This window comes from Telmatherina bonti (assembly GCF_933228915.1).
Source record: "Telmatherina bonti genome assembly, chromosome: 4".
Lineage (NCBI taxonomy): Eukaryota > Metazoa > Chordata > Actinopteri > Atheriniformes > Telmatherinidae > Telmatherina > Telmatherina bonti.
Window position 1 is genome coordinate 34,131,464 of NC_136622.1, and position 15,561 is coordinate 34,147,024.

The 15,561-nt window shown below is 38.8% G+C and overlaps 1 protein-coding gene across 1 annotated transcript in view; it reads left to right on the forward strand.

The window, feature by feature from the left end:
* The window catches only part of acap3a (ArfGAP with coiled-coil, ankyrin repeat and PH domains 3a), an 87,092-nt gene that overhangs the window by 34,023 nt on the left and 37,508 nt on the right, over positions 1-15,561 (forward strand). Inside the window, exons 2-4 of the mRNA XM_079239006.1 lie at positions 3,692-3,749; positions 8,504-8,623; positions 9,202-9,255. Of these exons, the coding sequence (XP_079095132.1) occupies positions 3,692-3,749; positions 8,504-8,623; positions 9,202-9,255 (232 nt within the window). The remainder of the gene's footprint in view (positions 1-3,691; positions 3,750-8,503; positions 8,624-9,201; positions 9,256-15,561) is intronic.

Below are 15,561 nucleotides of genomic sequence, written 5' to 3' on the forward strand. Positions count from 1 at the left end.
TAAAATTTTAGTTTATGGATGGATGTAGCAGCTGAATGAACTGGTTTTGACCTAAGAAATGGAAAACAGGATGAGGAAATTTATGATAATGATGCTGTCAAGAGGAAGAGGATGTTCAAGTAAAGGATATAAATCCTTTACTATTACTGTTCTGATGGGAAAAAAAATCCTTTACAATGTTGTCTGCAGACCCCAGAAGTCATACTTTACATGTTGCAAAAGAATGCCAGCGTAGACCAAATGTGCAACAGCAGTTAAGACGACATTGGTAAATGGTACCTTGACTGTTTTCCTGTGTTTCCAGTCAGCAAGTCCACAGCCAGAAACCACCAGTGCTGCAACTTGCTCAGCAGATTCTCTGTTTTTATAATGTCGTTAAACCTCTGCTTGACTGAACGATTTCCAGCTACACTAAATAATCGCATGCTAAATCCTGCTCGACAAGTTATACTTGCATCATGTCGTGTCTGTTTGGTCCTAAGCAGCCGTTCAGAGCAGCCATGTTTATTTGAATCAGTCAGGGACCTTTGTGCAGACGTTAGATGTGTGAGCCACAAGCACATTTACAGAAGTTTAATGGTCTCCTGACCAGGTTTTAACTGCTTGCTGGGAGTTGTGTTATTGGCTGTGTGGATTTTCTGCTCTTCATGGTGTGAAATGAGGGTCAACTCTCAAGTGCGAGGGAGGACCTCTGCATCCCACTTAGGAGATGGTTACCGTGGCTACAGGCCCAGGGCAACATGTGCATCCATTACGAGAGGCGTGTGCAGTGAGACGGGGGGGGGGGGGGGCAGTGCAGGATACGGCCTGGGGGCAGCAGCTGTCCCGTGAGCCAGACTGCACACATCTGCAGCAGCTAGCTGGATGTTGCACAGCGCTATGCAGGAGAGGAAGGTCTAAAATCACAATAAAACCTGGTTTCATATGAGTGGCATCTTAACATTTTGTTTCTTTTTTGTTGTTGTTGTAGGTACAATATAATAGCATTGTTTCATTGTAAGCGTTAGCTTGCACTGGAACAGTACGTATAGCTAAAAAGAAAGTAAAAGTACAAAAATACAAAAATCCACAAGTTGCTATAGTACCCAGTTTATTTAATGTGGACACAAAAATATATTTTACAATTATTACAACTGTTTTATAAAGTTAAAGATGCACAATGTCTGCAGGTGGAACATCAGATTGATTTTGTTCTATTTGGCTAACATCAACAGCGCTAACACCAGTTGCCATTTTGCCTTGCTAATACTTGCTAGTTTATTGGATGTTAATCCAGATACAGCCCACATACTGCCATGTTTTTTTTGTTTTTTGTTTTTTGTTTTTTTTGTTCTCTAAGTGAAAAAACAAACAAAATTCTAGTTTTATAAAATAAAATATATGGGCTAGCTTGAGTGGCAGTGGGGTTACTCTTGGCTGAAACAAGGGGAAGGTGGCTCCAAAGCTCCTCAATCTGAAACGTTCTTCTGCATCATATTGTAACTAATTAATAATTAATTTAATGAAGTTGTTTTGATACTAACAGTGCAAAATAGTCAATAAATTATCTGGCAAAGCTTTACTAACTCTTTAGCCAGTATATTTAGCGCAATTCAGTAAAAAAAAAAAAAAAAAAAAAAAAAAAAGCTTTATTTTCTTCAAACCAATGGGAGATAATCTAGTTGTAGTTTTCTAGAAGCTGTCATGCCTGCAACATTTTTAATAATCAGAAAATAATAAAGCCTGTTAAGACTTTTGTGGAAATGTAAAAATCTGACATTTTAGCATTAATCAGATACAGCTGCAGGCTTGAGGAAAAATAGCCCCAAGCAAAGCGACAGCCTGCTAAGCTCTGCATCATCACATTAAAAAAGACTGTTTGCAAAATGACATCAGCAATGAAAACAGCTTTACTCACTGTGAGATTATCTCATGGTGTGGTTGGTTCACGGCTGTTCAGAAGGAGATCATTCCAGATTATAGTAAGACCCATATATGTGGAATAATATGGTATTGGTTATTTAAATAACACGTTTTCATTTCACATTAGTTCAAGCGTTTGATGTATATTTCTTCTCTGGAGTGTTCAGAGAACTCTCTGTTCATATAAAAGGATATGGGGGTTGTGGATTGGGGTGGGGGGTGGGGGGGTGGGGGGGAAAGAACACGTGTCAGCCTTCGTTTCTTGAACCAAAGAGAAAGATGAGATCCAAGTTAGAAATTCTGCCAGCTTGGCCGATATATGCCACAAATATTCTCCTCATTAAGCTCTTGTATTTCTTACAACATAACCTCCATATCAAATAGGGTCGAGTGTGTCATATGTAAGTTGCTTTGGATAAAAGCGTCTGCTAAATGACTGTTGACTAGAATAGAATAGAATAGAATAGAATATGAGAAAGCACAACTAAAGCAGCTGCCAGAAATGGTCCAGTTTTTATTCTTTCCTCTTTGGCGATGAAAATTTTGATTGTTGAAACAAAGCGATGACAATTTTTTATTTCTTAAGCACATATTATAGATGATAACTTTATCAATGTTTGATATGTTGCATAAGGATTGGTGCTATTGGATCATTTATCAATTAACTGACGTATCAGAGAGGTTCGTCTCTATGGATGTTTCAAAAACTCTGATTTCTAATGTGATCATGGTATGAATACAATTCAATCAGACGGTTTTGGTTTTGCCACTGGACTACTTAATTATTTGTGCGGTTAATGGGAGATTTCTAACAGATCCAAAGATCTTGCCTGCAGCCAATGACCGACATTTATAGAAAAGGCTTCCTGGAAGTTTTAGTAGTGAAGAATGATGTCCCTCAAGGTTCTGTACTGTGCCCATTATTATTCACTTTTAGCATATATAATCTTGAACCGAATACTCCTAAGTTAATTATAGTCAGTGTGCCATCAAAAGGAGTTAGGAACAGGCTTTTAATGTTAGAAAGCTCTGTGGTGTTGCTTTAAAGCTCTGGTGAAATTATTGCAGTCTAACTGCAGGTGTTTTTATGTCTTCATTTTTAATGTTAATCTAATTTGTTTGTTGGTTTTGCTTCTTTTAAAGCAACTGTGCTGCTGGTCTCATATAAAAGAAATCTTTGATCTGACTGGGATTAATCCAGCTAAATGAAGGCTACATGGAAGAAAGGTGTATAATCTTAAAGTAGGGATCATAAAAGAGGTTTTGGTCTTTAAACTGCATAAAAACTGCTTCATCAGTTCCCACTGTGAGCAGTATGTCAGTTCATTGTCAACAGTCTGTCATTGGCTCAATATTCAGAGGAGCTAGAGGGTGGTGTTCATTAGAGCTACATCTTAGAGTCAATATGTGTGTAAATCACACCTCTCCCAAGGCGCTGAGGGCTCCAGACGTGGTTTTGGTGGTGTTTCCACAGCGGTGTAGGTGGTTGTGTGATAAGCCCTGCGGCCCTGTTTCCTCTCGCTGTGTTGAACCACGTCTGTCACTTTGTTTTGACAGAGCAGGACTGCTCCCAGGACGGCGTCTCGCTCGCTTCCAGCACACCCAAAAATCTCACCGGGTGCCGCTGGACCACGCCTGGCTTTGGCTTCACAAAACACTAGGTTTTTCAGCAGCAGTTCTACGATGAGACAAATGACCTTCAGGGAATTTGTTATTCGTGTGGCAACGTGCTATTCTGCAGATATTAAATAATTCTGTTTATTTATGTGTTGTTTTTGTCTTTTTTCAGGGCGAATGTCGATGAAGTGGAGACAGAGGTTGTGGAGATTGAGGCGAAGCTAGATAAGGTAAGACTCATGTTTATATCTCAACCTACTCATCCATTCACTTGATGTCCCCAAACTGTTGGATTTATGTTGGATTTATGTATTATTTAGTCAGAGATTAATAAAATGTAAAGGGCAGTAGGTTTGAAAGTTTATTTGTAGTCTATTGTAATAGAAAATCATGATAGATGTGGTTCACGAATAAAAAAACATAACACAAACTGAGTCGTGCATGAGGTAATAGCATATTAAAAGAAAGATGTTTTCATGGAAGGATAATGGGAATAAATTAATTCTTGGGTTTGTAATAGGATTGTAATGGCAGACTGACAGACGCAGCTATCAATTTTGTAAAATACTTTTGTGCGTATGTGATAAAAATTTATACAAGTAAAATGAGCCTATATTAACACTTTTGATCCACAGTGTCCACTACATGTCCACAACCTATAATTTGTTTTAATTATCCACTAAAATTAATTTAAATTCTAAAATGTGGCTTTCGGGGGCAAATCTTGTGAAGCAATTTAAAATGTGCTTTATTCATTACAAAACCTCAAATTAATTAGATTCATTCTTTTTCTTGTGTTGCATGCATATCTATCTATCTATATGTATATATATATATATATATATATATATATGTATATATATATATATATATATATCTATAGATATATATATATAGATATATATATATATATCTATAGATATATATATATAGATATATATATAGATATATATATATAGATATATATATAGATATATATATATATATATATATCTATATATATATAGATATATATATAGATATATATATATATATCTATATAGATAGATAGATAGATAGATATGCATGCAACGCAAGAAAAAGAATGAATCTAATTAATTTGAGGTTTTGTAATGAATAAAGCACATTTTAAATAGATATATATATAGATAGATATAGATATATATATATATATATATATAGAAATATATATATATAGATATATATAGATATAGATATATATATATATATATATATATATATATAGATACATAGATTTATATTTATATATAGATATAGATATACATACTAGTGTTTTACTTGATATTCAATTTAAATCAGCTGTATTTTTTTATAGCGCCACTTCACAACAATGTAGTCTCAAGGGACTTTACACACATCTGTTCAGGTCAATTTATAAATAGCCTAGCTAATAGAAACCAATTGATTGCATTGAATCTTGATTCCAGTCCCCCATCCTGAGCTGCATGAGGCGACAGTGGGAAGGAAAAAACTCTCTTTTAACAGGAAGAAAAACCTTCAGCAGAACCCGGCTCAGGGAGGGCAGCCATCTGCCTCGACTGGTTGGGGTGGAGAGGACAGGAAAGACAGATTGTATTGTATTTTATTTATTCCAGTCTCTTTATTTTTAGTCTTTATACCTTATCTTTTACGTATTTATTTTGTCATATTTTAGATAAGTTAATAAAGATGTCACCAATAATTTGAATGTAAACGTCTTAATAAACAGAAAAAAATGTCTTTATGGCTAAATTTCAAGAAAATGATGGAAATGTTTAAATGAATCCATCATTCAAACAGAAATCTAGTTGCGTGTTGCATGCTTTAAGTGAATCATTTAATCAGCATTTAATAATAATTTAATACTTTTCATACAGCGTGCAGCTCAAAGTGATGTACAGAGCAAAACAAACCAAAAGGTTGCCATGCCGACAAACCCAACCCACCCACCCACAATGGAAAAACCAACTAATATCGCACGAATAAAAACATCAAAACCAAACATGGAAGTAAAACTAAGTAAGAGGAATAAGTACATAAATTGAAACAGAATAAAAAAAATAAAAAAAAAATTCCTTTATTGAATGATGGATAAAGGAATCTGTGCAACATAAGGGACCCGCCGCTCTTCGCGCCATGTTTCCTCCCACTGATCTCCAGCCTGTGTGCTGCTAATCCTCCATAGCAAATGAGTGAAAGGAAGAACTCTCCACATTCTGTCACATTATATTGTTTTACGGCCGACATGAGACGCAGCTCGTGGTACATTGCGCTGTAGCATCTCATTCCGCGTTGCTGCCTTTAATGGCTTGTGCCACCTGCAGTCGTGTCACTCTGCTCGGCTGAACAGTTCAGGAATGGGTCATCCCAAATGTGACTGTTTTCAGAGCATCCCTGCAATGAGGCAGCCAGATGCTCATGTCAGAGGTCCATCTGGCCCAGTACCTATCCTAACCGTGACCCTCGCTTTGCATCACGGTGTCAGATGGAGCCGGGATTAGTAAGGCTGTTATTTTACCACCATCAGTGCTGGAAATATCCACGGTTACGCGTTATTCATCTTAACCGCTCACACTTAAACCAAACATCTGATGCTGTGGGATCACGTGTTGGTGAAGTTAAGTTGCAGGTTTCACTTTGGGAAGTTTGGGAACCCTGCTGAAAATGTCTCAACAATAACAAAAAACATATTTATATTTTCTATCTATCATAAAAACATCCAGATAGCATCTTAAGTAATGAGAATAGAAATTACTGACAGTGTTCAGGTTTGTTTTGTTGCTCATTTAATGTTATACAACATAAAACAAAAGCATTTAAACCAAAGTGACTAAAAGTTAAAGATGATTTGAGTAGATATTACTTCATTTCGTCCATTTCATATGTACTGGTTTCAACCTCTAGCTAGCTAATCGTACATTTGCTTTAGCTTTTAGACAAGATTAGGATTAATGTTCTGTGGATGAAGGAATTATTGCTTCATGTCCAGAAACAACCCTGGTGGAGCTGTTTCAGTGTTAATGTTTGTCATATGATGTTTTAGGCAGAGTTCCCAAACATGTGTGTGTCATCTGCCAACGGCTCTGCTTGCTTACTGTAGTGGGTGCAGGTGGGATCCAGCATCACCTCACCAGGTGTAGTGACGGATTCATAGTCCAGATGGAGAGTATTTGCATTACCAGACATTTAATATTAATTTTAGACATGCTGGAAAATAATGTGGATTTTTTCCCCCCCATTTTCTTAGTTTTTTTTAAGATTTTATTGAAAAGCGCCTTTTATGTAACCCAGAGACCCTTTACAAGCAAAACAGAACAACAGTGGATAAAAGCAGCACATGGAAATAAAATAAATGGACAGAGTAGTTTGGCTTAAAGTGAGTAGAATTTTTTTTCGTTGTAACTCATCTGTTTAGATTTGGGGTGGGACTCAATTAAACAAATTAATCCAAATTAATTACAGGCTTTGTATTTAATTAATCTCAATTTATCGCATTACAATATTTGTCCCCAAAACAATCTTTTAATGTCAAATAGATTTTGCGAGATGATTAGATCAAATATTATACACAAACATTAATACTGTAAACTCTGTTATTGTCTGAGAAAATGCATTTAATTTGAAAACAGTTTAAAAAAAAAGAAAAAAAGAAAATATTCCTGAACTGAACAGACGTAGAGTTAAAGTGTCATTTTAAATACTTTAACTAACAGTTAAAATCTTCAACATGTTAGTTTAACTTTTAAAATGTTTTAATCTGCACGCTTCATTAATATCTGACAGTAAATCAGGACAGGATCAGTCAGTGTCAACTTCTGTCTAGTCTTGCAGCAGAGGTGATCTCGTCCTGTTCTGACTGCAGGAAGTGTTTCTTCTCGAAGGGGGCGGGGCTTACGCAGTAGCTCATTATGCTAACGGAGAGTAAACTACACGTTCGGTCACGTTACTCACCAAGAAGTCTCCAGTATCACCGAAAAGTTGCTAGATGCGTTGATAGTCGCTTTTTCTTTAGACATTAGAGGACACTGGAAAAACAATTTGTTCAAAACCACGAAATAATGCACCAAAGATGCAAAGTTCATCACGGAGGGCTAACGTGTGCATCGGTGTAATCGGTGTACCAGGAAACCATGCTCTGACAAACTTTACATGATTAAATATGTTTATTTTTCTATTATTTATTAATTGTAAGTCCCAGTTTAATCTTGAAATTCAGCATAATTGGGTGGGTAGGTGGAAACATTTCTTTGCTTGGTTGCTGAGGAAAGGATACAGAGGGAACTAGATGAAGTGACACGAAATGAAAAAAATCTATCAAGAGCTTTCCAACTCAATGTCTACGGCTAGCAACGGAGTTTCCAGCAGTGTCGAGAGAAGCTGAAAAAGCCCCAAAAGTGCAGATCAGCAGGTCAAGGACCACAATGGTTGGAGCGGATCAAATAGACGAGACTGGAAGTGGTTCCAACAAATGGATACGATTTATGGTCAGCGACCAGCGAGCCACAGACCGAGTAGCAGATTGCTTCTAGGTCCTACGTTGTTACAGAGCTTGTCGTGCACAACACTGACATCACAGTAATTTTGCACAAACCCCCCCCCCCCCCTCCTTTTAGACCTGGTACTAAACTGTAATGGAAAAGAAACAGGGCTCAGTTGAGGTGAGTCAAGTTGAGACAAGCTTATACTAATGGAAAAGAGGTAATACAGACAGTAGAACTGTTGTTCTAAAACTAAACAAACTGTTCGGGAATAAAGTGATTGGATCAAATTGGCGCAGTATACCGTCTCACATCAACGGTATACTTAGCTGGCTCCTGAATTAAATCAGTGACTGGTTCTTGCGGTGGACTGGCGACCTGTATAGGGTGTACCCTGCCTCTACCTACCTACCCTACCTATCTACCCTACCTCCTGTGACCTTTGATCGGACTAAGCAGTTCAGATAATGAATGAATGAGTGAATGAATGTGTCTTTTCTCCGCAGCTGGTGAAGCTTTGCAGCGGCATGATTGAAGCTGGGAAGGCGTACATCAGCGCCAATAAGCTCTTCGTCAACGGCATCCGGGACCTGTCCCAGCAGTGCAAGAAGGATGAGATGATCTCGGTAAGGTTCTGATGAGACGAAGATCCAGGGTGGTTTTACTGTCTTTATTCGCGATGGGAGGGGTTCTTCCTGCATGTCCTGAGAGAGCAGGGACTTTCCTTTTCTCTTCTTGTTTGCAGTTCTTTTCCTTTTTTTTTTCTATGAATTAACCTGATTACTAACAGATTAGTCAGTGAGAAACCGAGCAAGTCTGGAAACTTCTGGCTCAACCCACAGCTCAGGCGTCTTGAACTATTTTCATTACTGCTGACATTAAGTACTATTAAAACCCCTCTTGGCTCCAAATGTCTGACTGAGTTTTCAATTCAAGTCTTTTTCTTATTTGTTGCTTCTTTGGGGGAAAAAAAGAAGTGAATCAGCTTTGCAATAATGGCTCAGTTTCCTGTGTGCACTTCAGGAACACCTCAGCGACATTTACCAGCTTTGACATTTTCATTTTCTTCCAAATAAATTCTGCTTGTAGCATGTGTCAGCTTTTGTTTCTTTTACCCTCTAAAATACAACCACGGCAGCGGTTAGGGGAATATATCTATTTGCATTGTGGAGCTAAAAAATGCCGTCTGGTGTTTTCATTGTAGGAGTGTCTGGAAAAGTGTGGCGAGAGCCTCCAAGAGATCATAAACTACCACATGGTAAGTGGACCGTGTGCTTGGCATGCAGTAGATGTTAGCACAATGCTAACCCTCCCTGCTACTACTGATTATCCTCATACAATACCTTGCATTTGAACTAATTCCAGCTCCTTTTTTACGTCATTAAATCCGGTTGCTTTCGTAGTCTCTACCAGGCTTCAATAAGTAATTTATTATGGTTTTTAATGACTCTTTAATTGTTTATAGTTGTGTGTGCAAACCTTTCTGACTGTATTTAACATTAACTGCAGTATATAAATATATAATCCTTTGATTACATATGGATGGTAGTGGATTTTTGAAGTGGTAATTAATGCATAGGATGTATGTTTATTAATTCATTGCATATTTCTGTAGAAATATCCAGTAGAAACCAAGTGTTGACTGTCTGGGTTATAGTGAATGTATATAAATACACAGCTTTACGAGAGTTCATCATTTGGATGGTTGTTTATACGCCACCTTCCAGTAAAAATAACATCTAGATGAGCATATAAATCTATTTACAGCTGTAGTAAGATCTAATATAAACCACTCATTGAGGGGTTTGTGTGGACACATTGTTATTACGCCTGTAAAATGTTTATTACTGAGGTTGCATTGGCATTCACAGCAAATAGAACACATTCAATTTCCTTTTAGGACAGTATGAATACTAAAAAAAAGTAATGTGCAGCACATAAATGGTAACTTGGTGATGAAGTGGGATGATTTTAATAGTTTATAGATTCTTCTAACGTCTCAACATGCATCTATAGAGCATATTAATGATGCTGTCTGGTCCTACGGTCATGAACTAAGGGCAAATAAGGGCGGGATTGAGGATTCAAGTGGAGGAATGAGTCCCCTCTGCAGTGTGTCTGGTACTTGTCGAGTGTCTCTTTACATTTTATGGGTTTATTTGGACTTTTATCTCCCCTCATTTCTGTCTTCATACTTAGCGTTATATGTTGGTTTGAAATGGCAACCGTTGCACGTTAAACATTGTGGAACTACGGGAAAAACGGGAACTATTTATTGTTTGATATGGGATATATTTGCTCATATTTTATTATCTATTTTTGCAATAAATACTGGCGTTTTTCAACAGAGCTTAAACCACATCAAAAAGCTGGGTGAGTTGATTGAATGAACTTCGACAGCCGTGTTCAGCAGCTCAGCAGAAACACTGAAGTTATCCAGAAAAGGAAAAGCTCAACACTATGCAGCAACCAGAAACCATTAAGCCTGTAGGACTCGCGGGAAGCGAAAACTTTGGTCATTTTTGTCCGGTCAGTTCATCTGTTAATTTGAGAATTGTTCACATTAAAGAGCTGCTGAAAAGACTGACTCTTTCAGGTTTGGGTTATTTTAAAAGACAAACATTTTAATCCTAAAATAAACACTGAAACGAGTAATACATCACAATTAAGGTGAGGTGAAATGGTTTGCGATTAATAAATTTTTAATCCAGACTTAAAATAAATTATATTTTTGCTGAAACTACATTTAGCTTTTTTCATTTTTTCGTTGAAAAAGTGCTTTTTAACTCATTCTCTCTTGTTGGCCTACTCATTCTTTTCTGACTCCCGACTCCTCCAGCTTCTCCTCTCTACTGTACAATGTACATAGAAAGAAAAGAACAACTCTCTAGAGGGAATCGATTCCCATCGTTCACAGTGAAGAGCTGTTCAAAGAATTCGATTCGCTTGTGAATGTCACATCACTAGCTACGAGAAGCTTCATCTACCTCAATCTGCTTTTAATTACAGCTTTAACCTCGCCTTTCGACTTTCCACTTCATGCATTTCCACATTTACCACGCCCACCTCAAAGTCTGACCAATCACAGCTCTTCTCAGAGCCCCACAAGAAGAAAGTTCTTTTCGGCTTTAAGAACAAGCTGTAAGATGTTCCCAAACATGTCCATGGCAACAAAATTACATTGTTATGTTGTCATGAGCTCAATAACAAGAAAAAGGTCTGGTGGGGTTTGTAACAGGCTTTAGGCTGAGATTGTACTATAGGCTGTATATAAAAGATGGGCGGAGTCTCCATGACGTCACCTGTAAGTTTCAGAAGAGCTGAATTGAGGCTCATTTGGCAGTTCCTGCACGTGCCGTCTCTCCTGGAAAATACAAAAATGGCGAAGAGGTAGACCTGAGAGGGGGGGCTGTGAGCGTGGGGGTGGATGGTTAATATCTAGCAAATTCTGACCTGCCTGTAGCTAAGAGCTAAGAGGCCAAAAGCTAACAGGAGCTAACAAGCTAACGGAGGTAAGCGAGCTAAAGCTAAGTCATGCTGTTAGATGACTAAAAACCGCGGTTGTTCTACATTCCTCCTCACTCATGCTGCCTGTTGTGCCCAGCTGCAGTATCAAAATGGCAGACTGTCATGGCGCTTCCCTACCAATGTACCCGTCATATGTGAAAATAAATATAACATTTTTAGTCAATGACAATGTGTCCAAATATTAGCTGTAATAATAACAATACATATTCAAATGCAGACATCAATTTTGGCCCGAAAATGTGACTTTAAAATGAACATGTGAAAATATCCCTTTTAAAATGGACTAAAACAAGGTCTTACTGTGAAAACTGAAATGCATCTCATGTTCTTTGCTGGTGCACCCTGAGGAAAAAATGAGGCCCACCAGTGCAACCAGTGCAGAGCATTCCAGATGCATCTTTTAAACCATCTTTGCTGCTTCATTTTTCCACATATTGTCGCCTTACACTAAACACAACTTGAGCTTCACCGCTGCGTCGCTTCCTGTCTCTGCCTTTCAGGCTTCTGACCTCCTGCCCTCTTCCCGCCCCTCGGAGGCCATTTGAAGCCCATTAGCTTGAACCCGCTGAGTGCTTCAAAGTGCTGAGGGCTTATGTCTGTGTGGATGCGTGTGCGTTACATTTCTTCCCAAAGCTGCAACACAGACCCCAAACCAGTAACTCCTCCCTTCCCAATAAGGTCCCAGTCTATTGATGGAGTGGGGAGGTCAGGGTTGCAAATGTGGGGTTAACGGCCGGGTGAATCAGAGCAGACGTCACTTCGTAGCCTCTGTGTGTTGCAGGGTATGTTACGCAAGGTCAGTATGGATATGCGTGACTGCTGGTAATGTTTGAGCTCTAGTTCCTCCCTAAAAAAAGGCCCTTAGGAAGTATTTAAAGGTTCAGTTTCATTTAAGATTTTTACTTGGCTTCTGTTTGGCTGTAAAGTTACATATAAAAAACTATAATAGTTATTTATGATCTAAGCAAGGGGTTGTTACAGAATTTTCAGTTTGTTTAACCTGGCTTTTCATGATTCTTTTGGGTTTGCTTTGGTCATTTATCTCATAGAGAGCTTTACTTGTTTTAAAGCTTTTCTGTTTCCACTGCTGTCTTGAATAAAGCTGAGAAGTTTGAGCTCCATCTGTCTGTCAGACTGACAGATCCACTGTTGGTGCGGTTCAGTGTGTCGCACTTTAAAGGCCATAAGCGAGTGTGGTTTGGCCCGGGACCAGCTGGCCTCTTCCACTGGAGAGGCTCAGCTGGGCTTTCAGCCTCCTGTTTCCCCTGCTTCCTCCCTCCAGCCCATTAGAGCTGACAATCTGACTGGACACTAATATGATCCTCTCAAAGGTTTTTTTTTCTTTGTTTCTTTGATGTAAAGTGCAGCAGAGGAGGAAGGGGGAATAAAGGGAGGCTCCCCCCCCGAGACAAAAGACAAACAACAAGGTGGACTAGCATGTTGGCATCTTTTACATGTTCGTTTTTCAATCAGGGAGGATGTGCATTTAACTGTGTTGCACTCCGACAGCACCTCAATGAATAAGAGATGATGAGGGTTATATCTGCTGCTTGAGAAGGTTGTCCCTCTCTGTGCACGCTCTGCTGCTCCTCTGCAGAACTCTCAAGAACATAAAAAGACAGCGTACACGTGGGACCGCCGAGGACCAACCGTCCTTGTTGCGGCCATGCTCCGATGTCTTTAGAACACAGGCGTCTCGTATGTTTGAGGGGATACTGTACACGTACAAAACGCACAGATCCATGAAAACCATAAAAGACTCTTGGCCCTCGCATCTCTGTGCAGAAGCATCCAGAAAACCAGGCCAACGTTTGATCAGTTTCATTGTAATTCAAGCATGAAGCTACATTTTAATACTTAATTAATTATTGGCTTATGTTTGACTCCTTGAACATACATTAGAAATGAGAGGAGACTGACACACATATGCAAATAGATGCATGTTGTGAACTGTTAAGTCTTTAAGGGCTGACAGGATTTACACAAAGCAGGCAAAGAGAAATGTTTGACTCATAATTGCTTTTGATTTTCATGCATATTTCCAGTGTGGTTTCTTAGATCTTAATGGCTCACATGGGGAATACCAGGGTCTCCCAGTTTAACCCTGCAAACAAAGTCTTTACCGTTCCTCACTGCATTCTTTGCTCATGAAGTGAAGATATGTTGCATCCTCAAAGGGAACACGCAATACTTTTCCTAAATGTCTGCAGCTGTTGGTAACACTGTTTTTATTTTGCTGCTGCTAATCGTTTTCACAGCTGGCCACTCATTCGTCACATGGCAAGTGTTCACAGGGAAAAAAAATACAACAATCAAGTTTGTACACAGGTCTTACAATATAGATTTACCACAAATCTGCAGGGAATGGGCGGCTGGTTTGGCTAAAAAAGACTTGAAACTGGTGGAAAAGGGCAAGCCCGTTTCTGTCCAAAAAGTGACAAAATTCCTCTCATTGACATAATGACACTCACTAAATAACACATTTGTTTAATCCACCCAAATACCCAACTGTGAAAACACTAAATGAAACCATAATTCCATTTTGAGATGCGTACAGAAGTATTTCTCTTGATTGTTCATGGATAATCATGAACACAGAAGTTGTAGTGAGTTTCTGGTCTTCGGCACACGTGGGCAGCTTGTGTATGAGCTAAAATGCTAAATTTAACTGTGTTACAGCGACTGGCTGAAAAAACAAATTCAGCAGGTGCTGGAGGTTCTTATCAGTGTTGAATAAACATGTTTGTCTTTGTTTTCTTCAGAAAATGACCAAGACTGAGGTGGGATAAAGCTTTTCTTAGGTCTATAAAACATGCATAACACATAACTTCCAAAACACTGCACTTGGTGTTTTATTCACACCATTTGAAGAATAATTCAGAGGTTTACCTATCTGTTTCTCTTTCAACATTAGAGAAAATCAGTAACCTGTCTATAGAATTCCCTTTGATATTTTATTTAAGAAATGGGTCTGGGTGAGGAAGTCAATCCCATCTATTGATCCATCAATCTACCAACCATCTGAGGGAATCCCAAGGCATTCTCAGGCTTGCCAGGAGACTTAGTCCCTCCAGTGTGTCCTGTGTCTTCTCTTGGACCAGCCAATAATTCCACACCACAGAGGTGTCCAGGAGGCATCCTAGCCAGATAGCAGAACCACCTCATCTGGTTTCTAAAGGAGAGTCCAGAAACCCTGCGGAGGAACTTCATTTCGGCCACTTGTATCTGTGATCTCGTGCTGTTGGTCGCTACCCACAGCTTGTGATCATAGATGAGGATAGGATTGTAGATTAAAAGGTAAACCAAAACCATTTTGATCACAGCAGACCAATCCAAAGTCCATATAAACGCAGATGCCACACTGATCCACCAGACTGTCCACAAGGGTTTGTCGTCCTCCACATTTAAAGGCATATCAAAGCCACCAACAATCAATCCATGAAAGCTGTAAAAATTCTTCATAAAACTATGTCATAACTTCAAATTCAGTTTCAACAGGGCATCAATTTTTGAGGTAGCTTGTAATTTGGGGCTCATTCCCACCAGGATTGATCAATTGACTCGGTTTGATTGAGCGGGAATGCCAAGCAATTCCGCAACTTCTTTTGGTGCAAATTTATTTCATACTGAACTACAGTTAGAACAACTGCTCATTAGAGGCGATATTACCCAAAATAACCACTGACCAAGAGGTAAAAATGCAGAAAGAAGAAAAACATCTGGCTCATCGATTGGCCAAGATAACTGCTTGTTTGTTTCTACAAGGAAGCAGTGGGGCAACAATGACTTTATGGAGAGGTTAGGGGTGTGCAATATCGAATATGCGATGTCATTTAACTATGCCTCAACCAAGCAAGTGAACAAGGAAATATGACAGAACAAAGCATTGTTTAGTAGGACCATGGTGTCAGTTTTACTTAAATGTCCAAATTTACTGTGGTTTTCACACAAATCTGTCCATTATGAGCAGCAGGAGATGCAGTAAGATATCCAGAATGTTCCATCACTTCCGCTCTTTAGTTTTCTGGATGGTCCA